This window comes from Hypomesus transpacificus, chromosome 6, assembly GCF_021917145.1.
Source record: "Hypomesus transpacificus isolate Combined female chromosome 6, fHypTra1, whole genome shotgun sequence".
NCBI classification, from domain to species: domain Eukaryota; kingdom Metazoa; phylum Chordata; class Actinopteri; order Osmeriformes; family Osmeridae; genus Hypomesus; species Hypomesus transpacificus.
Window position 1 is genome coordinate 2,209,352 of NC_061065.1, and position 24,814 is coordinate 2,234,165.

The following is a 24,814-nucleotide window of genomic DNA, read 5'->3' on the forward strand; positions in this document are numbered from 1 at the left end:
GTTATGGTTCTATGCCAAAAGCAATGTATGTTCTCTGAGGGGTTAAAGGAATGGAATAACAAGGGTTTCGAGTGCATACACACATACTCTTTTGCATATTATTAAAAAAAACATTCAAAGTTTAAGTGATTCACATGATATCAAGTCTTACTGACCCTCAAGGCACGTATATTATATGCAAATAGTTTTCGCAAAATCTCCTGGTCCCTCCTTCAACGCGCTGACGCTGATTTTGACGCTCTATGTAAGCACCGTGAAGTGGCTGATCAAGTTCCACACTGCGTTGGTGGAGTGCGGAGCGGTGTGGAGTCATGCAATAGTGCCATACAGAGACAACAGATCTCTCACAATTCATTCATTTACTCGTTACTTCCTTCGTCAGTACTATCCACTGACCTGTAAGTCAGACTGTCTGTGCTTATCGCTAAATATTGAATCTAGGTAACGTTTTTGTTCACGCATCCTCCGTAGCATATTCACCGCGGCGTGCTTTTCACGTGGGCAAGGAAGAAATCATCGCGGAACTGGACAAGGGCATCCAACTAAAAATTCGATAATGATTCCCACGAAAATGGGAACCTTGATTTTAGAGGACGGGACTACGTTTAGTGGCCGCCTTTTTGGAGCAAACGCGTCTGTGTCTGGAGAAGTTGGTAAGTCCTAAAGCTAGCTGAATTGAGGGAAATATGTAGGCTATCCCCCAAAAGTTTGGGGTTAGCCAGGTAGCTAGCTAAAATCACGATAATACTTGTAGGTCTGTAACGTTATAACTTTCCCTGGGTTCATTTGTTGTAAATAACAGCCAGTGTTCCAGCTATTTCCCTCGCCTTTATTACTGAATGTGAAAGAATTACATTGTTGGTGGTGCTGCACTTACTCCTCAACTTGAGGTTTTTGTACCCGCGACTCCCAAGCCCACGTCACCCCCAACAAACGCAGCCCGCGCCCGTTCAGCGTGGCTTGTCAGCTTTTCAGCATGGTGAAATGCCCTTTGACCCCTGCATGTAGTTTTACCAGGGTAACAAGAGCTCCTTCTGACACGAAAACGTATCCTCTGGTGTAATAATGAACTGCAGTCAGTGACACACCATTATTGATTACTTTTCATTTACTATTCCTGATTCTATATGCACGATGTGGATGTTGCTTTGGATAAAAGCGTCTGCTAAATGAATGTAACATTATTGATAATGATGTAGCTATGCACAGTTGAATCGGCCATGCCTTCAGATGGGTGTGTGTGCTGCCTGGGTAACGTGCCGGCTGTGTGTGCAGTGTTCCAGACAGGCATGGTGGGGTATCCGGAGGCCCTGACTGACCCTTCATACAGGAGCCAGATCCTCACCCTCACCTACCCCCTGGTGGGTAACTACGGGGTGCCCCAGGATGAGGAGGGAACCTGGGGGCTCAGCAAGGTGAGCTGTCTGCTGGGTTATTGATATTTTGACTGTTACTGTTGAAATGTCGTTTCATTGGTCAAGAGAGCACAATATGAAGCTGTGTGTGTGTTTCCTCCCCCCAGTGGTTCGAGTCCTCTAGGATCCATGCGTGTGCTCTCATCGTGGGGGAGGTGTCCCAGAACCCCAGCCACTGGAGCGCCTCCATGTCCCTGGACCAGTGGCTCCAGCAGCAGGGCATACCAGGCCTGGAGGGTGAGTCCAGCTCTCAGCTCAACACCAGCTCACTGCCACTGGACCTGAGTCTAGCCCTCAGCTCAACACCAGCTCACTGCCACTGGACCTGAGTCCAGCCCTCAGCTCAACCCCAACTCACTGCCACTGGACTGTGATGGCCCTGTAGATGGGCCCTATGTGCAGTATAGCTGAGCAGTATAGCTGAGCAGTATAGCTGAGCAGTATAGCTGAGCATTGTAACTGAACACAGAAAAGACTAGTTACTCCCACAGACACACAAAGTTCGGAAGTGATGAACAGACGGTGACTTGTTAGAACCAGGCTAGCTGTTTCCTCTCAGTTGTCTCCACAGGCATGTAGACGTTATTGGGCTGTGTTCTGCAGGAGTCGACACCCGCCAGCTGACCCAGAAGATCCGGGAGAAGGGCACCATGCTGGGGAAGCTGGTGGTGGACGGCACCCCGGCCGACAGCATCCCCCTGGACAACCCCGACCAGAGGAACCTGGTCAGGGAGGTCTCCATGAAGGTACAGGCCCAGTCTGCTGCCAGCGCAGAGCAGAGCAGAGCAGCAACACACCTGAGGCATCATATTAAAGCATGATAGTTATGCCCTGCTCTATATTGACATTATATCAATACAGGCATATGGAAAGCAGTACAATTATTCTAATTTAGATTTATAGATGATATAATTGTTTTGGAAGTGTTTTTTCTGTTTTAAGTGTTGATGTAGGATGGGAGTGGTTGGTTTGTTTGAATGCAGTTCCATAAATCGCAGGTTGGACTTATGGATCTGCAATAAGATAAAAGCGCTTTGGATAAAAGCGTCTGCTAAATGGATACATGTAAATGTAAGATAAATGAATATCATTATTATGAATCTTCTTCTTTCCCCCATCTGTGCTGCCCAGGATCCCAGGGTGTTCAATCCCAGCGGCACCGTGAGGATCACAGCGGTAGACTGTGGCATCAAGAACAACCAGATCCGCTGCCTGGCCCAGCGAGGGGCCTGTGTCACCGTGGTACCCTGGGACCACCCCCTGGACCAGACAGGTAACAGCCACACCTGGGTTAGGGGGTGTGGGTGCCTCTTACTACAGGCAGAGGATTAACCACCAGCATTCTGCTAGAACCGTGCTGTTCAGTTTAAATTTCTGCTGCATTATATGTATGTCGCTTTGGATAAAAGCGTGAAAATACATCCAATGTGTTGTTATCAGCTTCTCAGTGTGTGTGTTGCCCAGGCTACAGTGCTCTTGTTCTCCTCCTCCAGACTTTGACGGGTTGTTCCTTAGCAATGGCCCTGGAGATCCCCAGTTCTGCATGGAGACTGTGGAGAACTTGAGGAGGGTGGTGTGTGTGGACGAGCCGAAGCCAGTGTTCGGCATCTGCCTGGGTCACCAGCTCCTCTCCCTGGTCATCGGAGCCAAGACCTACAAGATGAAGTATGGATGTCACAACATGACACAAAAGTTAAAAGTTTTCCCCAAAACCTTTGTTAGAATTTTTTTCACACACAGGGAGATGAAGGGAGAGGAGAACAGAGAAGCCTAAAACAGTAGATAAAAGCAAAGTAGAGCAGACTGCATCAGAGATTAGTGTAGACCTTATCAAGTACTCATCAATGATGCAAACCTTTTTCAAACCATTTTTTAAAATATTTGTTTTGTACCTTTCAAAACCTTTTTGCCCCAAAAATTGGTTCAATATTTGTTTGAAAATATTTTGTAAACCTTTTTGAAACATAAGATTTTTTTTCTTCACACATGACGGCGTGAGTGAAAAGTAAAAATTAAAAAAAAAAAGTTTGTTAGACATTTTATTTTGTTTCTGACCTCGATACAATGATACCAGAAACATCAACTTGAGTTCATTAAGGAAGGATTTGTACTTTCTTTACTTCCCATCTCTGGTTGGCTGCTATTGTCCTGCTCCTTATAGTCTGCAGCTGCTGCCCAGGACAGAACGCTGTGTCTTCAGTTCTCTGGGAGCGCTGTGGGCTGGAAGCACTTTCTGCTGATGTCAGCGCTCTGTTGTTAGCGCACAGCTGAGGCACCCGCGGTGTTTTCCTAGCACTCGTGAGATAGCAGCGCTGTTGGTGTAGGTGCCGAGGCCAGAGCAGACAACTCGCCTCCCTTTGTCCCTGTCCGGAATGTCTGGCTGGAGGAGGGGGAGGGGGAGGGGGAGGGGGAGGGGGAGGGGGAGGAGGAGGAGGAGGAGGAGGGGGAGGGGGAGGGGGGGGGAGGGGGAGGGGGGGGGGAGGAGGAGGGGGAGGAGGAGGAGGAGGAGGAGGAGGAGGAGGAGGAGGAGGAGGAGGAGGAGGAGGAGGAGGCTGTGTCTGGTGGGAGGAGGAGGAGGAGGGGGCTGTGTCTGGTGGGAGGAGGAGGAGGAAGGGGCTGTGTCTGGTGGGAGGAGGAGGAGGAGGAGGAGGAGGCTGTGGGAGGAGGAGGAAGGGGCTGTGTCTGGTGGGAGGAGGAGGAGGAGGGGGCTGTGTCTGGTGGGAGGAGGAGGAGGAGGGGGCTGTGTCTGGTGGGAGGAGGAGGAGGAGAGGGCTGTGTCTGGTGGGAGGAGGAGAAGGGGCTGTGTCTGGTGGGAGGAGGAGAAGGGGCTGTGTCTCTTAGAACTGAGCTAGCGTTGCATCTCTTAGACATGCAGGTCAGCTCCCAGGGGGAACAGGGCGGAGGGTGTGTTCGTCCCAGACGAGGTTGTCTGTGAGAATACCAGCTCACATTCAGAGCCCCCCCACCACCACGGGATTGTGGATAACACTAGACACAGTCCACCTCAAGGTTATTTGGGATGATTACTACTTCCCTGAGAATGGGTTTTTATACAGTTTTTTTTTTTTTTAACATTTAGTTTGGCAGATGCTTTTAAACAAAGCGACGTACAGGGGGATAATTGAACCTGCAATCTCTTTATCTGCAGTCAAATCCTCTTACCCTGAGCTACACCCATCCCTTTATCAATCACAGTTTGATAACAGCCTACATTAAATGACTGTCTATTCAGGCGTCATTTGTCTTTTTCTGTAGTGAACAATTAAAGAAAACCTTTAGAACCATGATACATACAGAGTTGTTGTGCTTCCTATAGTTCTCCGGTTTGTGTGTTTGTCTCTAGGTACGGTAACCGTGGTCACAACCAGCCGTGCATCCACAAAGGAACAGGCCGCTGTTTCATCACGTCTCAGAACCATGGCTTCGCAGTCGACCCCCTGACCCTGACCCCTGGCTGGGACGTCCTCTTCACCAATGCCAACGACCACTCCAGCGAAGGCATCGTACACAACACCAAACCCCTGTTCAGGTACACTCCACACCCCTGTTCAGGTACAGGTTCCACTCCACACCCCTGTTCAGGTACACTCCACACCCCTGTTCAGGTACAGGTACACTCCACACCCCTGTTCAGGTACAGGTACACTCCACACCCCTGTTCAGGTACACTCCACACCCCTGTTCAGGTACACTCCACACCCCTGTTCAGGTACAGGTACACGCCACACCCCTGTTCAGGTACACTCCACACCCCTGTTCAGGTACAGGTACACGCCACACCCCTGTTCAGGTACACTCCACACCCCTGTTCAGGTACACGCCACACCCCTGTTCAGGTACACTCCACACCCCTGTTCAGGTACCACTCCACACCCCTGTTCAGGTACACTCCACACCCCTGACTCCTGTTCTGGGGTATTGTTATGCAGGGCGGACAGCAGCAGTAGACAGCAGCAGTAATGTTGTGTGGACAGCAGCAGTAATGTTGTGTGGACAGCAGCAGTAATGTTGTGTGGACAGCAGCAGTAGACAGCAGCAGTAATGTTGTGTTTGCAGTGTCCAGTTCCACCCAGAGCACATGGCCGGACCCACTGACCTGGTCGGCCTGTTTGATGTCTTCATGGAGACTGTCCGGGATCATAAGGATGGAAAGAGCGGCAAACCAGGTGAGACTGAGAAAACCAGATGAGGCCTGTAGACCAGGTGAGACAGCTAGAACAGGCGAGGCAGACTATGTGAGGCTAAACATCAAGGTGCGAGGAATCAGAATAGATTTTCTTCAACTGGACCAGGAATCTAAATGTTTGATATGTTGGTGTACCCAGCTGTGTTTGCTCCCCCCTCCTCCCCCCTGTAGTGAAGCAGAGGCTGAATGAGTACCTGTCCTACCCCGGTTCTCCCCGGCCCGAGGACTTTGTCCGCCCCCGGAAGGTTCTGGTGTTGGGTTCTGGAGGGCTCTCCATCGGCCAGGCAGGAGAGTTCGACTACTCCGGCTCCCAGGTAACACATCGACACTTTCCTCACGTCGGATACCCAACATGCATTAACATGTTGCTGTTTAACTCACATTACAACATGTATAATGTTAGTAAACTAAGAGGGTATAATATTGTGGTTCCACCAGGCTGTAAAGTACTTATCTTTGAGCTAACCATGTATAATGTTCGTAAACTAACAGTGTTAGTCTTTAAACGGAGGTGTGTTGTGCTTCCACCAGGCCATAAAGGCCCTGAAGGAGGAGAACATCCAGACAGTCCTGATCAACCCCAACATCGCCACGGTCCAGACCTCCAAGGGGCTGGCCGACAAGGTCTACTTCCTCCCCCTCACCCTGGACTACGTCACCCAGGTACCAGAAGGGGATTAACCAGACGCAGTCCTTTGTCTGGGACTGACCAGGTGTGGTGTTTCATCTGGGATTCCCCAGGTGTGGTGGTTAACCAGGCCGGTGGCTCCATCCTGTCTGTCTCAGGTCATAAAGAACGAGCGTCCTGATGGGGTCCTCCTGGCCTTCGGGGGGCAGACTGCTCTGAACTGCGGTGTGGAGCTGACGCGACGCGGCGTGCTGGAGCGCTACGGGGTGCGGGTGCTGGGAACGCCCGTGGCCTCCATCGAGATGACGGAGGACAGGAAGGTGTTTGTGGAGAAGATGGAGGAGATCAGCGAGCATGTGGCCCCTAGCGAGGCAGCGCTGTCTCTGGAGCAGGTGAGACACGCAGCGCCACACACACATCGCCACACACACACAGACACGCATCGCCACACACATCGCCACACACACACATCACCACACACACATCACCACACAGCCTCTCTCTCTGGACTTGTGCTGCCCCAGTAATGAACGTACCCCCCAGGCGGTGGCAGCTGCGGAGCGTATAGGCTACCCCGTCATGGTGCGCTCAGCCTTCGCCCTGGGCGGCCTTGGGTCCGGCTTTGCCAACACACGCGAGGAGCTGGTCACCCTGGTAACGGCGGCCTTCGCCCACACGTCCCAGGTTCTGGTGGACAAGTCCCTGAAGGGCTGGAAGGAGATCGAGTACGAGGTGGTCCGAGACGCCTACGACAACTGCATTACGGTGAGGGGTGAGGGGGGCTACTGGATGGATCCTATTAGGGATGCAATAATTATAGATTCTGATGGTATGATTATAGTCTGAGGAATAATCACGGTTGCACGATTAATTAATTAATTTCACAACACTATAAAATCACAAACATTCTTAAATTAGAGGTTTTTATTGTACAACTTTTTTTGATGGCTTTTGTTTTTAACAGTTGCTGCCTTTCGAAACAGTAATCATAGTTACCAAATAATGCAGTATCAAATAAATAAAACAAGACGATAAACGTAAATTAATTAATGAAACTACTTTTCTAGGTGCGCTTCTCAGGAGTAAATCTTGGTTCCTAATTAAGATGAGAAGCCAGGGACGAAAACTCATATATACTTTGGGGGGGACAATCACATGAAATTCTAAAGACCAATTTCTGCGGTACACCATTGCGATTCCCAGTCAATCGCTAACGTAAGCTAGTCTAGGCTAGGTGCATTGAGACACAAACACTCTTGTCACCTTGCCAGCTAAAGAACACTACACCATTGGCATCGCTAGTTGCTCTCATTGACTCAAATTCAGACCGCTGCAAACAACCTGTAGCATAGCAAATGTCAGCTAGCTAGAATTAGCTAGCTGATTTAAAGAGTGATGTCATTTGCTACGAAAATTAAGTTTATAAATATGACTTTATTATATTAATTGGTAGAAGTAAATACATTTCTATCATTCTTTGTTTGAACTACTTACCGGAGGTTAGCCACCAATCAGCTTAAGCTAGCAACAGGAGAAAACATCATGATTTTGCACAGGCGCGCTGAAGGGGAAACAGGGAAACTGAATTCTCCACAACTGTTTGCAAACTCCAGCAATGTTTGTGTAATAATCCTCCCTGTGCAACCGTTGTTCATAGAACACTGATGAACCATGATGTCCCTTTACTGAGTGAGAACAGAAAAACTCTCTGTAGCTGAGCCTTTACGGTTACGAAAGCGAGACCTTTTAAATCTTGGTTAATAGTAAAATCAGTGAGTTGCTGCATACCTATATCCTATAGATGGATAGATAGGTATTTGACCTCTCCTGTAGTGCCTGGCTGACCCTTGACCTGAGGTGTGTACCCCTGACCCTAAACCCCAGGTGTGTAACATGGAGAACATCGACCCTCTGGGCATCCACACAGGGGAGTCCATCGTGGTGGCCCCCAGCCAGACGCTGAACGACTACGAGTACCACCTGCTGAGGAGCACAGCCATCAAGGTGATCCGGCACCTGGGCATCGTAGGGGAGTGCAACATCCAGTACGCCCTGAACCCTGAGTCTGAACAGGTACGCATCACATGTGGATCACATACTCACACAACTACCAACACTTCTGGTCTGAGGGACTGTTTATCATACATTGGAATATGACCTAACCTGTGTGTGTGTGTGTGCAGTACTACATCATCGAGGTGAATGCTCGGCTGTCCCGCAGCTCTGCCCTGGCCAGCAAGGCCACAGGGTATCCACTGGCCTATGTAGCGGCCAAGCTAGCCCTGGGCATCCCCCTGCCCCAGCTCAGGTACGCCTGCTCTCACTTCCTGTTTCTCTGTCTAGCAGATGCTCTCACTTCCTGTTTATCTGTCTAGCAGATACTTTGATTCAGTGATGACTGAATAGTGCATATAGAGACTACAGCAGGAGGTGATGGGTCAGGAGTGCATAGTTCTACAGTATTTTTGAAATACTGGAGGACGGCAGGGTTAAGGGAGGGTTTTTTGAGTAGAGGGGTAACTCTGGCCTGTTTGAAGGCAGAGGGAAAGGTGTCGGAGGTAAGGGAGGAGTTTAGGACATGGAGAAGAAAAGTTATGATGGAGGGGGAGATGGTTTGAAAGAGAGGGGAGGGGATAGGATCAAGGGGACAGGAGGTGGGGCGATGAGAATGAGGTCAGAGATCTCTGCCTCGGACAGAGGAGAGAAAGAGTTTAGATATTTAGTTGGGTCAGTAATGGAGGGTGAGGGGGTAGGAAAGGTGGGTTTAGGGAACCGACTGCTAATGTCGGCGACTTTTTTCTCAAAGAAGGAGGAGAAATTGTCTGCTGTCAGGGTGGAGGGAGGGGGTGGGGGAGGTGGGTTAAGAAGGGTGGAGAAGGTAGAAAAAAAAGCTTGTGGGGGTTTGAAGCAGAGTTAATTTTGTTCAGAAAGTAGAGGGTTTTAGCACCAGTTATGTGAGAAGAGAAAGATTTAAGGAGGGAGTGATACTTATCAAGGTCCAGACCGTCTTTGGACTTGCGCCATTTCCTCTCAGCTGCCCGAAGGGTGGACCGCTCTTCACGAATAACATCCGTATGCCACGGGCAGGAGGGAGAAGATCGCGCAGGCCTGGTTGACAGGGGACAGAGAGAGTCAAGTGATGCAGTTAAAGTGGTTAACAAGGTGTCGGTGGCAGTGTTAGTGAGGTGGGACGAGAACTCGTCAATGGGAGGGAGGATGTTACAATAGAGGAGAAATGGGAGGGGGATAGGGAGCGGAGGTTGCGGCGGAAAGTTACAAGGGGAGGGGAGGTAGGAGGGGTTGGAGGGAGAGAGACAGAGAATTGGATAAAGTAGTGATCAGAAGTGTGCAGTGGGGTTACAGAGGTTAAGTCAGTGATACAGTTACGTGTCAAGACGAGGTCTAGCTGTTTGCCTGCCTTGTGGGTCGCCGGGGTGCTCAGCAGCGTGGCCCTGCTGCTCCTGTAGACTGACCATCCTGTGTCTCTGTCCAGGAACTCTGTGACCAACTCCACCACGGCTAACTTTGAGCCCAGTCTGGACTACTGCGTGGTGAAGGTTCCTCGCTGGGACCTCAGCAAGTTCCTCCGCGTCAGCACCAAGATCGGCAGCTCAATGAAGAGCGTGGGTAAGACCCTGAACCCCTCCGGGCCAGGACATCGCTGGGGCCCTGAACCCCTCTGGGCCAGGACATCGCTGGGGCCCTGAACCCCTCTGGGCTAGGACATCGCTGGGGCCCTGAACCCCTCTGGGCCAGGACATCGCTGGGGCCCTGAACCCCTCCGGGCCAGGACATCGCTGGGGCTGGGATATTGTGCTGCAGGATGAATTTACTGTGAAGTAGTTAAGACATCCCTTAAATGAGCACGCACACATTCGATATGTCGAATGTCAGCATGTACCTAGAGAGGGAGTGTTTGTGCCTTCCCCCTTTCCACCACCTGTCTCTGACTGGCTGCTGTGTGCGTCTGTCTGCAGGAGAGGTGATGGCTATTGGCCGCAGCTTCGAGGAGGCGTTCCAGAAGGCCCTGAGGATGGTGGATGAGAACTGTGTGGGGTTCGACCACACTATCAAACCTGTCTCAGACGAGGTACAACCTCCTTCATCCCCCTCCCTTACTCCTCATCTCACCACCTCCTCCTCCTCGCCACCTCCTTCTCCTCGCTCCCCTCCCCCTCGCTCCCCTCCTCCTTGCTCCCCTCCTCCTTGCTCCCCTCCTTCACCTCCTCAATACCCTCCTTCACCTCCTCGCTCACCTCCTCCTCTCTCACCTCCTCGCTCCCTCCCGTCCCCAGGAGCTGCAGACGCCCACAGACAAGCGGATCTTTGTGTTGGCGTCGGCCCTGCGTGCGGGCTACACGGTGGACCGCCTCTACCACCTGACCAAGATCGACCGCTGGTTCCTGCACAAGATGCAGAACATCGCCGAGCAGGAGCGCGTGCTGGAGACGTCCAGCCGGGAGGGCAGCAGCATCACCCCAGAGGTGATGAGGAGAGCCAAGCAGCTCGGCTTCTCTGACAAGCAGATCGCCATGGCCGTGCAGAGGTGACACACACACTCCGTCTTCCTTTACATTGATATTGTTAGAATATTGAAACCTGCTTATAAGACGTTCCTCCTCCTCTGGCTGGTTCCTTCCCCCCCCAGCACGGAGCTGGCGGTGAGGAAGCTGCGTCACGATTGGTCGATCCTGCCTGTGGTGAAGCAGATCGATACGGTGGCGGCGGAGTGGCCCGCCCACACCAACTACCTGTACCTGACCTACAACGGCAGCAGCAGCGACGTGAGCTTCTCCCAGCAGCATGTGATGGTGCTGGGCTCCGGGGTATACCGCATCGGCAGCAGCGTGGAGTTTGACTGGTGCGCTGTGGGCTGCATCATGGAGCTACGCAAGGTGAGGGGCAGGGGGACTGGGGGGGTGGGGGGTTGGGGACTGGGGGGCCGAGGGACTGGGGGGCCGAGGGACTGGGGGGCTGGGGGAGCAGGGGGGACTGGGGGATGGGGGGCCGAGGGACTGGGGGGGCTGGGGGGCCGAGGGACTGGGGGGACGGGGGGCCGAGGGACTGGGGGGCCGAGGGACTGGGGGGCCGAGGGACTGGGGGACTGAGGGGGTTGGGGGAGCGGGGGGGACTGGGGGATGGGGGGCCGAGGGACTGGGGGGGACTGGGGGATGGGGGGCCGAGGGACTGGGGGGGCTGGGGGAGCTGGGTGGGCTGGGGGATGGGGGGCCGAGGGACTGGGGGGGCTAGGGGGGTAGATGTGAGGAGCTGCTCTCCTTGCTGTCGATGCAGAAAAGGGTTAGCCACATCCAGACTGACCCAGTGAGACAGGGAAGGTTTTATACACGTTATTCTAATTGCATGGTAGAGCTTTTATTGTGGAAAACCTCTGCTCTTCACAATTAAAGCTCTAATGCTGTCAGTTGAACTGAAGGCCTGCTGTCCTGTGTGTGAGCATGTTGTTGTTGTTGTGACTCTGCAGATGGGCTACAAGACCATCATGGTCAACTGCAACCCAGAGACCGTCAGCACAGACTACGACATGTGCGACCGCCTCTACTTTGATGAGATCTCCTTTGAGGTAACGATGGCAGCAAGCCTGGTCACAGCCAGGTTAGCAGATCCCCTCAGAGCAGCACCAGGTGTCCAGGCTGCAGTGAGCCGTGCTCAGTGAGGGATGTGGATCTCCTCCTCCAGGTGGTGATGGACATCTACGAGCAGGAGAACCCTGAGGGGGTGATCCTGTCCATGGGCGGCCAGCTGCCCAACAACATCGCCATGTCCCTCCACCGCCAGCAGTGCCGCGTCCTGGGGACCTCCCCAGAGTTCATCGACTCTGCGGAGAACCGCTTCAAGTTCTCCCGCATGCTGGACACCATCGGGATCAGCCAGCCCCAGTGGAGGGAGCTGACAGAGACCGAGGTGTGTGTGTGTGTGTGTTACGGTGACTGGACAATGTCTAGATTTACTCCAGTACTACAGGTGTCATGTTACTCCAGTACTACAGGTGTCATGTTACTTCAGTACTACAGGTGTCATGGTACTCCAGTACTACAGGTGTCATGTTACTTCAGTACTACAGGTGTCATGTTACTTCAGTACTACAGGTGTCATGGTACTCCAGTACTACAGGTGTCATGTTACTTCAGTACTACAGGTGTCATGGTACTCCAGTACTACAGGTGTCATGTTACTTCAGTACTACAGGTGTCATGGTACTCCAGTACTACAGGTGTCATGGTACTCCAGTACTACAGGTGTCATGGTACTCCAGTACTACAGGTGTCATGGTACTTCAGTACTACAGGTGTCATGTTACTCCAGTACTACAGGTGTCATGGTACTCCAGTACTACAGGTGTCATGGTACTCCAGTACTACAGGTGTCATGGTACTCCAGTACTACAGGTGTCATGGTACTCCAGTACTACAGGTGTCATGTTACTTCAGTACTACAGGTGTCATGTTACTTCAGTACTACAGGTGTCATGGTACTCCAGTACTACAGGTGTCATGTTACTTCAGTACTACAGGTGTCATGGTACTCCAGTACTACAGGTGTCATGTTACTTCAGTACTACAGGTGTCATGGTACTCCAGTACTACAGGTGTCATGGTACTCCAGTACTACAGGTGTCATGGTACTCCAGTACTACAGGTGTCATGGTACTTCAGTACTACAGGTGTCATGGTACTCCAGTACTACAGGTGTCATGGTACTCCAGTACTACAGGTGTCATGGTACTCCAGTACTACAGGTGTCATGGTACTCCAGTACTACAGGTGTCATGGTACTACAGGTGTCATGGTACTCCAGTACTACAGGTGTCATGGTACTCCAGTACTACAGGTGTCATGGTACTCCAGTACTACAGGTGTCATGGTACTCCAGTACTACAGGTGTCATGGTACTCCAGTACTACAGGTGTCATGGTACTCCAGTACTACAGGTGTCATGGTACTACAGGTGTCATGGTACTCCAGTACTACAGGTGTCATGGTACTCCAGTACTACAGGTGTCATGGTACTACAGGTGTCATGGTACTCCAGTACTACAGGTGTCATGGTACTCCAGTACTACAGGTGTCATGGTACTACAGGTGTCATGGTACTCCAGTACTACAGGTGTCATGGTACTCCAGTACTACAGGTGTCATGGTACTACAGGTGTCATGGTACTCCAGTACTACAGGTGTCATGGTACTCCAGTACTACAGGTGTCATGGTACTACAGGTGTCATGGTACTCCAGTACTACAGGTGTCATGGTACTCCAGTACTACAGGTGTCATGTTACTTCAGTACTACAGGTGTCATGGTACTCCAGTACTACAGGTGTCATGGTACTACAGGTGTCATGGTGGATGTGTATCTCTTCTCCCCCCAGTCTGCTATGCGGTTCTGCGATGCGGTGGGCTACCCCTGCCTGGTGCGCCCGTCCTACGTGCTGAGCGGAGCGGCCATGAACGTGGCTCACCAGCACCGTGACCTGGAGGCCTACCTCAGCAGCGCCGTGGCCGTCTCCAAGGAGTACCCTGTGGTCATCTCCAAGTTCATCCAGGAGGCCAAGGTCTGACACAGCCCAACACGTGTGACGTGTGTGTGTGACATGCGTGTGCGTGTGTTCTGACGTGTCTCCGTGTCCTCCCCAGGAGATAGATGTGGATGCGGTAGCGTGTGATGGCTTGGTGATAGCCATCGCGGTGTCGGAGCATGTGGAGAACGCAGGGGTGCATTCTGGGGACGCCACTCTTGTCACGCCCCCCCAGGACATCAACCCCACCACCATGGATCGCATCACTGCCATCGTACACGCCATCGGCCGAGAACTGCAGGTCACTGGACCTTTCAACCTGCAACTCATCGCCAAGGTGAGGGGGGGGGGGGGGGTGGTGTGTGTGGACTACACCATCTGCTTGTTTAGCCAAGGTGAGGTTGTCTGAGGGAGAGGATGTGGTCTGGTCCAACAGGTCACCTGTGAAACTGGAAGCTGTGCTAGTTTGAACTAATAAGTAACTTGAGGTGTTTGTGTTTCCAGGACGACCAGCTGAAGGTGATAGAGTGCAACGTCCGCGTGTCTCGCTCTTTCCCCTTTGTTTCCAAGACACTGGGTGTGGACCTGGTCGCCCTGGCGACACAGGTGATCATGGGCAAGGAGGCTGAGCCTGTGGGCCTGATGAAGGGCACCGGGATTGTGGGGGTCAAGGTGAGATCACAGAGGCAGGAAAGGGACACTCTGGACAAGACTTGTTTGTTGTTGTATTTTTGGACAAATAGTTAATTCTTCATCCCTGTGGAACTCCCCCTCCCTCCAGGTGCCCCAGTTTTCCTTCTCTCGGCTGGCGGGGGCAGACGTGGTTCTGGGAGTGGAGATGACCAGCACCGGAGAGGTGGCCTGCTTTGGGGAGAACCGCTACGAGGCCTACCTGAAGGCCATGCTCAGCACCGGCTTCAAGATCCCCCAGCGCAACATCCTGCTGTCCATCGGGAGCTACAAGGTACACACACACACACAGCAGCCTTACTGCAGGGAGAGGTACACACACACACACACACACAGACCCACAGAGACCCGGGGGGGGGAACAGGGGCTACATAGTTCTCAGTGCTCAGTGGTTTGAGCGTTTGACTGTGGATCTAGAAGTTGCAGGGTTTAGATCCCCCCCCCCCCCCCCGCCTCCATAAAGGTGTGTGTGTGTGCGTGCAGAACAAGAGTGAACTGCTGCCCACAGTGCAGGCTCTGGAGAGTCTGGGATACGACCTGTACGCCAGCCTGGGCACTGCAGACTTCTACACTGAGCACGGAGTCAAGGTACACACACCATTCCACCTACACACACGTCAACATCATACTCCCCATCGACCCCCTGCATCATCACCACGGAAACGTAACCCCGCCGGTGTGGTTTCCCAGGTGACGGCGGTGGACTGGCCGTTTGAGGAGGAGGAGGGTGACAGCAGGGACAAGCAGAGGAGCATCATGGACTACCTGGAGGAGAACCACTTCGACCTGGTCATCAACCTCTCCATGAGGTCCTCTGGAGGCCGACGCCTCTCCTCCTTCGTCACCCGCGGTTACCGTACGCGCCGCATGGCCATCGACTACTCCGTGCCCCTCATCATTGACATCAAGTGCACCAAGCTGTTCGTGCAGGTGGGGGGCGCTGAATGATCATGTGCTGGATGATGTTACGGAATACAAGTATAGTACTGGTGCAGTATATTGCTGTATAGTACTGCTGGTGTAGTACTGCTGGTGTAGTACTGCTGGTGTAGTTCTGCTGGTGTAGTTCTGCTGGTGTAGTTCTGCTGGTGTAGTTCTGCTGGTGAAGTACTACTGGTGTAGTTCTGATGGTGTAGTACTGATGGTGTACTGATGGTGTAGTTCTGCTGGTGTAGTACTGATGGTGTAGTACTGCTGGTGTAGTTCTGATGGTGTAGTTCTGCTGATGTACTGATGGTGTAGTACTGCTGGTGTAGTACTGATGGTGTAGTACTGATGGTGTAGTACTGCTGGTGTAGTACCGCTGGTGTAGTACTGATGGTGTAGTACTGATGGTGTAGTACTGATGGTGTACTGCTGATGGTGTACTGATGGTGTAGTACTGATGGTGTAGTACTGATGGTGTAGTACTGATGGTGTAGTACTGATGGTGTAGTTCTGATGGTGTAGTACTGCTGATGTACTGATGGTGTAGTACTGCTGGTGTAGTTCTGCTGGTGTAGTACTGCTGGTGAAGTACTGCTGGTGTAGTTCTGATGTTGTAGTTCTGCTGGTGTAGTACTGCTGGTGTAGTTCTGCTGATGTACTGCTGGTGAAGTACTGCTGGTGTAGTACTGCTGGTGAAGTACTGCTGGTGTAGTACTGCTGGTGTACTGATGGTGTAGTACTGCTGGTGTACTGATGGTGTAGTACTGCTGGTGTAGTTCTGATGTTGTAGTACTGCTGGTGTAGTACTGCTGGTGTAGTTCTGCTGGTGTAGCACTGCTGGTGTAGTACTGCTGGTGAAGTACTGCTGGTGTAGTACTGCTGGTGTACTGATGGTGTAGTTCTGATGGTGTAGTACTGATGGTGTAGTACTGCTGGTGAAGTACTGCTGGTGTAGTACTGCTGGTGAAGTACTGCTGGTGTAGTACTGATGGTGTAGTACTGATGGTGTAGTACTGATGGTGTAGTACTGATGGTATACTGCTGTTCCCAGGCGCTGCGTCAGGTGGGTCCGTCTCCACCCGTCAAGACTCACGTGGACAGTATGACATCACAGCAACTCATCCGTCTGCCTGGTAAGCTGCCGGTCTCAGTAGGACTCATCCATCTAGTGACCTGTCTCAGTAGGACTCATCCATCTAGTCACCTGCCTCAGTAGGACTCATCCATGTAGTCACCTGCCTCAGTAGGACTCATCCATCTAGTGACCTGTCTCAGTAGGACTCATCCATGTAGTCACCTGCCTCAGTAGGACTCATCCATCCTGTCACCTGCCTCAGTAGGACTCATCCATCTAGTCACCTGCCTCAGTAGGACTCATCCATGTAGTCACCTGCCTCAGTAGGACTCATCCATCCTGTCACCTGCCTCAGTAGGACTCATCCATGTAGTGTCCCTCCCCAGGTCTGATTGATGTCCATGTGCACCTGAGGGAGCCAGGAGCCGTCCACAAGGAGGACTTCTCGTCGGGCACAGCTGCAGCGCTGGCGGGGGGGGTCACCATGGTGTGTGCCATGCCCAACACCTCCCCCGCCGTCACTGACCCCAGCTCCCTCGCCCTGGTGCAGAAGGTGGGTGTGTGTGTTGTAGTGCATTCTGAGATTGACTTGTGGAGCTCCTTCAACTCTGTGCTTGTCTCCTCCCAGCTGGCCAAGGCAGGCTGCCGGTGTGACTACGCCCTCTTCCTGGGTGCAGCCTCCGACAACGCAGACATCCTGCCCTCCATCGCCAGCAGCGCCGCAGGCCTGAAGATGTACCTGAACGACACCTACTCCACCTTGAAGATGGACAACGTGTCTCTCTGGATGGAGGTGGGGAGAAGGGAAGGAGGGGGAGGGAGAGCAAGGGAAGGGGAGGGAGGGAGGGGTGGAGGAGGAAGTTGAAGATGTACCTGAATGACACCTACTTCCACCCTGAAGATGGACAACATGTCTCTGGATGGAGGCAGAGAGGGAAAGGGGGCAGGAGAGGAAGCAGACCTGAGTGTCTGTCCTCCTGCTGCCTGAGGGGATCTGATCAGTTGTTCTCCCCGCAGCACTTTGAGAAGTGGCCCAAGCACCTCCCTATCGTGGCCCATGCAGAGAAGCAGACGGTGGCGGCCATCTTGCTGGTGGCCCAGCTGTACCAGCGGCCGGTTCACATTTGCCACGTGGCCCGCAAGGAGGAGGTAAGATGGCTGCCAGGCTGGAGCAGGAACATCTGGGCACGTCTCTCGTGTTTGGATACACTTCTGGAACACCTACATTTCCTCTAGGGATGAAGAAAGTATTTATCTCTCTATCCACTTTTCTTTCTATCCTTCTACCTCTCCGCCTTTCCTCACCCCCCAGATCCTGATCATCCGTGCTGCCAGGCAGAAGGGGGTGCAGGTGACGTGTGAGGTGGCCCCCCACCACCTCTTCCTGTGCGAGGAGGATGAGGCGTCCATGGGGGCGGGCTGGGCCCAGGTGAGGCCGGCTCTGGGGACCCGCGAGGACATGGAAGCCCTCTGGGACAACCTGGACGTCATTGACTGCTTCGCTACCGACCACGGTGAGCCTGGGGAGGGACGCATGTAGTTAACACTGATCTAGCGAACGTAGATGGAGTTAGCCCAGAACTAGCTAGCTAACCCAGATGGAGTTAGCCCAGAACTAGCTAGCTAACCCTAGCCAGATCTAGTTGACCCTTCTGAGACAGAACCTAGCCAGATCTAGTTGACCTTTCTGAGAGACAGAACCTAGCCAGATCTAGTTGACCTTTCTGAGAGACAGAACCTAGCCAGATGGGGTGAACTGGGTGCTGCAGTGAGGCTAATCTCCTGCCCCCCCCAGCCCCCCACTCAGTGGAGGAGAAGAGGAGTGCGTCCCCCCCCCCTGGCTACCCTGGTCTGGAGACCATGCTGCCTCTCCTCCTCACTGCCCTGAGCCAGGGACGACTCACCCTCGACGACATCATCCGCCGTCTCTACGACAACCCCCGCAAGATCTTCTCCCTGCCCGCCCAGGAGAACACATATGTGGAGGTAAAGACACACACACTCTCTACCTCCACACTTTTGCTCACACACACACACCTCACGTGATGTCTTCATCCCCCCCCCCCCCCAGGTGGACCTGGAGCACGAGTGGGTGATTCCCCAGGCCATGCAGTTCACCAAGTCCCGGTGGACACCTTTCCAGGGGATGAAGGTGAAGGGGAAGGTCCGCAGGGTGGTGCTCCGAGGGGAGGTGGCCTACATCGATGGACAGGTAAGATACCTGCTCTCTCACACTAACATACAGGTAGCACCAGACACCTGCTCTCTCACACTAACATACAGGTAGCACCAGTACTGGAACATTCGCACCTCTCGTTTGCAGTGGTGGTCCTGAGGTTCTAACCTCCATGTTCTCCTGCCAGGTTCTGGTTCCTCCAGGCTACGGGGAGGATGTGAAGACCTGGCCAGCCGCCAGCCCCCTTCCCCCCGACTCTCCCAAACAAGCCCCACGGGTAGGTGGCTCTCCCCCCTTGTCCCCCTCCCAGACACAGACAGTGGAACATTTGCATGTGAATTTGTTCTTTTGAAACTTTCAGTACTGCATAATGGCATGGGATTGGCTGAAGCTTTAAGTGTGTGTGTGTGTGTGGTTGTCAGACCCCAGAGCGCCCCCGGCCCACCCCTCCATTTGAAGCGGTGCGTCACCGTGTTCTGAGTCCTCGTCGCTTGGCATCAGACGGGCGCTACATACTACCCCCCCGCATCCACCGTGCCTCCGACCCCGGTCTGCCCCCAGGTACTACAGCCCCCTGCCGCACCACCACACTTCCTGCCGCACCACCTCACTTCCTGCTGCACCACCTCACTTCCTGCTTACACGCTAAGATGAAACAGCAGGAAACTACCAGGACGTTTGTGTCATGGGACCAGCAATGATCCGTCACCCATAGCAACAGTAACCTATATTGACTAAAAGGGCTTAAGATGCTGGCATGCCGTTTCATCCTGGGGGTGAATGTTCTGAGTTCTGAAACTTGCTGAAACTGTTTTGTTGTTAACATCTTTAACATGTGTGTCCTGCGGTGAAACATTTGTTTGGTGACTTTCTGGAGTGTGTGTGTGTGTGTGTGTGTGTGTGTGTTTATGTAGTGCGTGTTTGCAGGCTACAGGCTTCAGACTAAATGGATCTTAAAAGTCCCTGGTAATCCTTAGTCTCTTCTGAGTCTAGGAACGTGATTACAAGCACGAGCAATCAGGAATTTTAAACTTCACAGATAAAAAACTTAATCTGACCACTGAACCATTACACACAGCATGCTGTTCCTCCAAGAGCCAAGTATGTTAAATAATTACATTTCAAAAAAGATAATTGGTGTTTCAGACATGAAATATAGTGATTGATTCTTTCTGCGGAGATTGATGTCTCTCTCTTCCCCCACTGGCTCACCACGACAGATTATATTTCTATTTGCTGATGAACAGATCTGTACCCATGTCCCTGCCTCTCCTGGAGCTGTAGTGGACCAGGCCTGCTCCACACTGAGGCCTGCTCCACACTGAGGCCTGCTCCACACTGAGGCCTGCTCCTCACTGGGGCCTGCTCCTCCCTGAGGCCTGCTCCTCCCTGAGGCCTGCTCCTCCCTGAGGCCTGCTCCTCCCTGGGGCCTGCTCCTCCCTGAGGCCTGCTCCTCCCTGAGGCCTGCTCCACACTGAGGCCTGCTCCACACTGAGGCCTGCTCCACACTGAGGCCTGCTCCTCCCTGAGGCCTGCTCCTCCCTGAGGCCTGCTCCTCCCTGAGGCCTGCTCCTCCCTGGGGCCTGCTCCTCACTGGGGCCTGCTTCTCACTGGGGCCTGCTCCTTCCTGAGGCCTGCTCCTCCCTGAGGCCTGCTCCTCCCTGAGGCCTGCTCCTCACTGGGGCCTGCTCCTCACTGGGGCCTGCTCCTCCCTGGGGCCTGCTCCTCCCTGGGGCCTGCTCCTCCCTGGGGCCTGCCCCTCACTGGGGCCTGCTCCTCCCTGGGGCCTGCTCCTCACTGGGGCCTGCTCCTCACTGGGGCCTGCTCCTCCCTGGGGCCTGCTCCTCCCTGGGGCCTGCTCCTCCCTGGGGCCTGCCCCTCACTGGGGCCTGCTCCTCCCTGGGGCATGCTCCTCCCTGGGGCCTGCTCCTCCCTTAGGCCTGCTCCTCCCTGAGGCCTGCTCCCCCCTGAGGCCTGCTCCTCACTGGGGCCTGCTCCTCCCTGAGGCCTGCTCCTCCCTGGGGCCTGCTCCTCCCTGAGGCCTGCTCCCCCCTGAGGCCTGCTCCTCCCTGGGGCCTGCTCCTCCCTGAGGCCTGCTCCCCCCTGAGGCCTGCTCCTCACTGGGGCCTGCTCCTCCCTGAGGCCTGCTCCCCCCTGAGGCCTGCTCCTCACTGGGGCCTGCTCCCCCCTGAGGCCTGCTCCCCCCTGAGGCCTGCTCCTCACTGGGGCCTGCTCCTCCCTGAGGCCTGCTCCCCCCTGAGGCCTGCTCCCCCCTGAGGCCTGCTCCCCCCTGAGGCCTGCTCCTCCCTGAGGCCTGCTCCCCCCTGAGGCCTGTCCCATTGCGTGTGGGACAGTCTCGCTGAGTGGGCAGATATTAAACGACAGGATATGATACTGTCCAGTAGTTGTTAATGTCCTCCATGTCTCTCCTGATTCCCTTGGTTCAAACCGTCACAATGTAAGCAGCGGAGGATTCAAAAGAGAGGGCTTTACGAAGAACGCATGACGAAGGTTTGAAGTTCTGTTGTAGCGCAGCTTCCACGCCCCCACTAACCCCTCTCTGACCCCTGACCCCTGCCTGACCCCTGCCTACGTGTCTGCCTGCTAGTACCTCCTCGCTGGCTTGGTAGTCAGGTCCAGTCAGGACCAGCGCTTTTGATCCGAGCTACTGGGTTAGGGGTGTGGCTTGGCTGGGTTAGGGGTGTGGCTTGGCTGGGTTAGGGGTGTGGCTTGGCTGGGTTAGAGGTGTGGCTTGGCTGGGTTAGGGTTAGGGGTGTGGCTTGGCTGGCTTAATTTATCTACATCCCTGAACTACTTCTCTAAAGTAAGGTTCACTTGAAAGATACATGTATAGATGCATAATTATATCATATAAAGTTCCATTTTATATAAAAGATTTGTGGATTTAGGCCGTTGATCGTGACATCAGTCTCAAGCTCTGTTGTGATAACAGACTGATGATGAGGATGAAGAAAAGCTGCTCCTTGTTGCGTTCCTCTCATGTTGTGTTTCTCCCCTGCCTCCCTCTAGAGCTCTCTGGGGCTGGTGATGGGTACAGCCACCCCCCTCCTCTGGCCAGGCTGCTGTCTCCCCAGGCCCCTCCTGGCCTGCCCCACCCCGGCCAGCACCACCTGCCCCCGCTGGTCCACCTCCAGACCTCCCCCCTGCTGCACCCGCTCATCGGACAGCACATCCTGTCTGCCCAGCAGTTCAGCAAGGAGCAGGTGCCACATTCATCCTCTCTCACCTCACTCACACATCCATACTGTTTGGCACTCTTTTCCACTTCCTGACCAGGTTGTGTTGTTGACATCACCTGTTCCTGGGGTTTCAGACCTCTCACCTGTTCAACGTGGCGCACACGCTCCGCCTGATGGTGCAGAAGGAGAGGACCCTGGACATCCTGAAGGTTACTGCTGACCCCCTCCTACCTTAACCCTACCCTAACGCCTACCCTTACCCTACCCTAACGCCTACCTTAACCCTACCCTAACGCCAACGCTTACCTTACCCTAATGCCTACCCTAACGCCTACCCTAATATTACCCAAACGCCTAACCAACGTACCATATCCTACCTCTGATTGGTCCTCGCAGGGCAAGGTGATGGCGTCCATGTTCTACGAGGTCAGCACGCGCACCAGCAGCTCGTTTGCGGCGGCGATGCAGCGTCTGGGCGGGACCGTGGTCCACTTCAGCGAGGCCACCTCCTCCTCCCAGAAGGGCGAGTCTGTGGACGACTCGGTCCACACCATGAGCAGCTATGCTGACGTTCTGGTGCTGAGACACCCCACACCTGGGGCTGTGGAGGTGAGGAGGGCTGGGGAGGAGGCTGGGGAGGAGGCTGGGGAGGTGAGGAGGGCTGGGGAGGAGAGAAGGGCTGGGGAGGAGGCTGGTGAGGAGAGAAGGGCTGGGGAGGAAGCTGGGGAGGAGGCTGGGGAGGTGAGGAGGGCTGGGGAGGAAGCTGGGGAGGTGAGGAGGCTGGGGAGGAGGCTGAGAGGGGAGCTATGCGGGCTGAAGGTTATTTACATGTGAACGGACAGTTGATTGTACCCAGCTGATGTCCTGTGTGTCTCCAGACGGCAGCGAGACAGTGTCGCAGGCCTGTGATCAACGCAGGTGACGGGGTGGGGGAGCACCCCACACAGGCTCTCCTGGACGTGTTCACCATCAGGGAGGAGCTGGGCACCGTCAACGGCATGACGGTGAGGACAAACGCACCTCCCCCTGGTCAACACACCTCCCCCCTGGTCAACACACCTCCCCTCCCCCTGCCATGGTGATGGACCTGGGGGGATGTTTTGTGAAAGGTTAAAGGTTGTTGTCCCCTGTCCCAGATCACCATGGTGGGTGACCTGAAGCACGGCCGCACAGTCCACTCCCTGGCCCGGCTGCTGACCCAGTACCGCATCACGCTGCGCTACGTGGCACCCCCAAACCTGCACATGCCCGCAGAGATCCTGCACTTCGTAGCCTCCAAGGGCATCAAGCAGGTGAGGCTCATCCTGCATGAGGAAGGAGGACTCGGGTCATGAAACCTGTCAACAGCATCACTGGGTTACTGGCCCAGAGACACCATGAAATGATTCAGCGTTAGAACACTGATGACTTGATTGATGCATTAGAAATGAGTACTGTAGTCCTACAATCCTGTATATTGACGTGTGTGTGTGTAGGAGGAGTTTGAGAGCATTGAGGAGGCGCTGCCAGACACAGACGTGCTCTACATGACGAGGATCCAGAAGGAGAGATTCTCCTCTGAGAAGGAGTTCAAAGAGGTGAGGAGGAGGGGAGCAGTGGGGGACTGCACAACATCATGTGACTGCAGATCTACAGGTTGCCACTGTCGATCAGGGTCTGCTGAATGTACACATTAGTAATAACATTGTACATGAGGACTATATGATGTGGTTCCTCAGTGCTTCGGCCACTTCATCCTCACCCCTCACATCATGACTGGAGCCAAGAGGAAGATGGTGGTGATGCACCCTCTTCCCCGTGTTAATGAGATCAGGTAGGAGATGAGCACCTTCCCTCGTCATGGTTACACCCAGGACCAGCCATCCACAGGCACAAGGAAGGGCTTTCTAAATTAATAATGTCAATGTAATATGTGAGGTCAGTTAAAAGGCTCAAAGGATTTTAATCTATTCAATGTGTTTGGCAACAAAGCTTTACAATGGTTGTTTGTGTGTGTACTGACTGACTGACTGTAGTGTGTGTGTGTGTGTGTGTGTGTTGACTGACTGTACTGGGTGTGTGTGTGTGTTGACTGACTGTACTGGGTGTGTGTGTGTGTACTGATGTTGTTGTTGTTGTGATCCAGTGTGGAGGTGGACACGGATCCGCGCGCTGCATACTTCCGTCAGGCTGAGAACGGCATGTACATCAGGATGGCCCTCCTGGCCACCGTACTGGGCCGGTGAGGCGTGCGCACCAGGAAGCAGTGGGGCCCAGACAGACCTTAAAAGGACCAATAGCATTAAAGGGAATATTTAGCAGGTTGTGCAAGGGAAGGGGGGGGGGGAGGGGCACATTACTGACCAACAAGTGGAATCACTGTGATCTTTCTTTTGACTATGCTGGTGGTGTTTCCTGTACGGACAGGAAGGGAGAGTCAGTGAGTCACAACATTGACCTCCTCAGAAGGGTTCTGGAAGACGTCAAGGGATCAGAGACTGAGCTGTAGCCTTAGTGTTCCCAAGACAGCAGACTGTTCTAGTTTCAATCTATTTGCACTCCCATTCACTATCAATTTCTTGTAAACGACATTTAAAAGCTGAGAGTGCCTACCTAAGGCTGATATTCTAGCATTTGCAACAATTTAACATTAAATAGCCTGTGGTATGTGTGTGGGAATTATTCAGATGTCAGGTTGCACATTCCAGAATCGTTTATTTGATCAGATGGAGTTCCAACCTTTCTGACAGTAGTGTTTGTCTGTGCATGTGATGGGTAGCATTGTCATCAATGAACCGATTCTGCTATTGTAGTTTATAAATCCTGATAACAAGACTCGACTAGTTATCTTGGTGTCTTGTGGGGATGAAAGAACATATAGAACTGTTAAGGAGAAAGTTGTGCACAACATAATTGACATTTTTATTGATGGAAAAATACAAGTTTTGTTATACAAAACTTTTGTCTGTTTCTTTCCTGCCCTGCAAAAATAGACATGCTCATTT

The 24,814-nt window shown here is 53.4% G+C and overlaps 1 protein-coding gene across 4 annotated transcripts; it reads left to right on the forward strand.

Moving 5' to 3' along the window:
• The first annotated feature begins 266 nt into the window (after positions 1-266).
• cad (carbamoyl-phosphate synthetase 2, aspartate transcarbamylase, and dihydroorotase) lies at positions 267-24,786 on the forward strand. 4 transcript variants are annotated; one of them, XM_047021090.1, is made up of 44 exons: positions 267-653; positions 1,276-1,415; positions 1,523-1,652; positions 2,019-2,161; positions 2,547-2,688; positions 2,909-3,080; positions 4,759-4,944; positions 5,472-5,581; positions 5,773-5,915; positions 6,133-6,264; positions 6,388-6,621; positions 6,773-6,994; positions 8,114-8,302; positions 8,413-8,537; positions 9,723-9,856; positions 10,207-10,319; positions 10,525-10,775; positions 10,878-11,124; positions 11,712-11,810; positions 11,927-12,151; positions 13,616-13,798; positions 13,881-14,099; positions 14,267-14,434; positions 14,544-14,726; positions 14,936-15,040; positions 15,143-15,382; positions 16,431-16,512; positions 16,841-17,007; positions 17,083-17,247; positions 17,472-17,603; positions 17,767-17,968; positions 18,250-18,440; positions 18,526-18,666; positions 18,818-18,907; positions 19,053-19,191; positions 21,094-21,141; positions 21,661-21,854; positions 21,965-22,039; positions 22,227-22,439; positions 22,709-22,834; positions 22,967-23,122; positions 23,306-23,407; positions 23,549-23,643; positions 23,956-24,786. In XM_047021090.1, the coding sequence occupies exons 1-44, from the start codon at positions 557-559 to the stop codon at positions 24,053-24,055; spliced, it is 6,750 nt and encodes a 2,249-aa protein (XP_046877046.1). In that variant the 5' UTR covers positions 267-556; the 3' UTR covers positions 24,056-24,786. The 4 variants fall into 4 exon arrangements, with proteins under 4 accessions (XP_046877046.1, XP_046877048.1, XP_046877049.1 ...); XM_047021092.1 differs by having other exon boundaries at positions 21,097-21,141; XM_047021093.1 differs by lacking the exon at positions 21,094-21,141.
• Positions 24,787-24,814: the final 28 nt, after the last annotated feature.

Excerpts from the sequence above, each read along its gene's own strand:
- cad (XM_047021090.1), top strand. The coding sequence starts at position 557 with ATGATTCCCACGAAAATGGGAACCTTGATTTTAGAGGACGGGACTACG. Across the intron at positions 14,100-14,266 it reads ACCTGCAACTCATCGCCAAG|GACGACCAGCTGAAGGTGAT; the intron begins GTGAGGGGGGGG and ends TTGTGTTTCCAG. Across the intron at positions 18,441-18,525 it reads AGGAGAACACATATGTGGAG|GTGGACCTGGAGCACGAGTG; the intron begins GTAAAGACACAC and ends CCCCCCCCCCAG.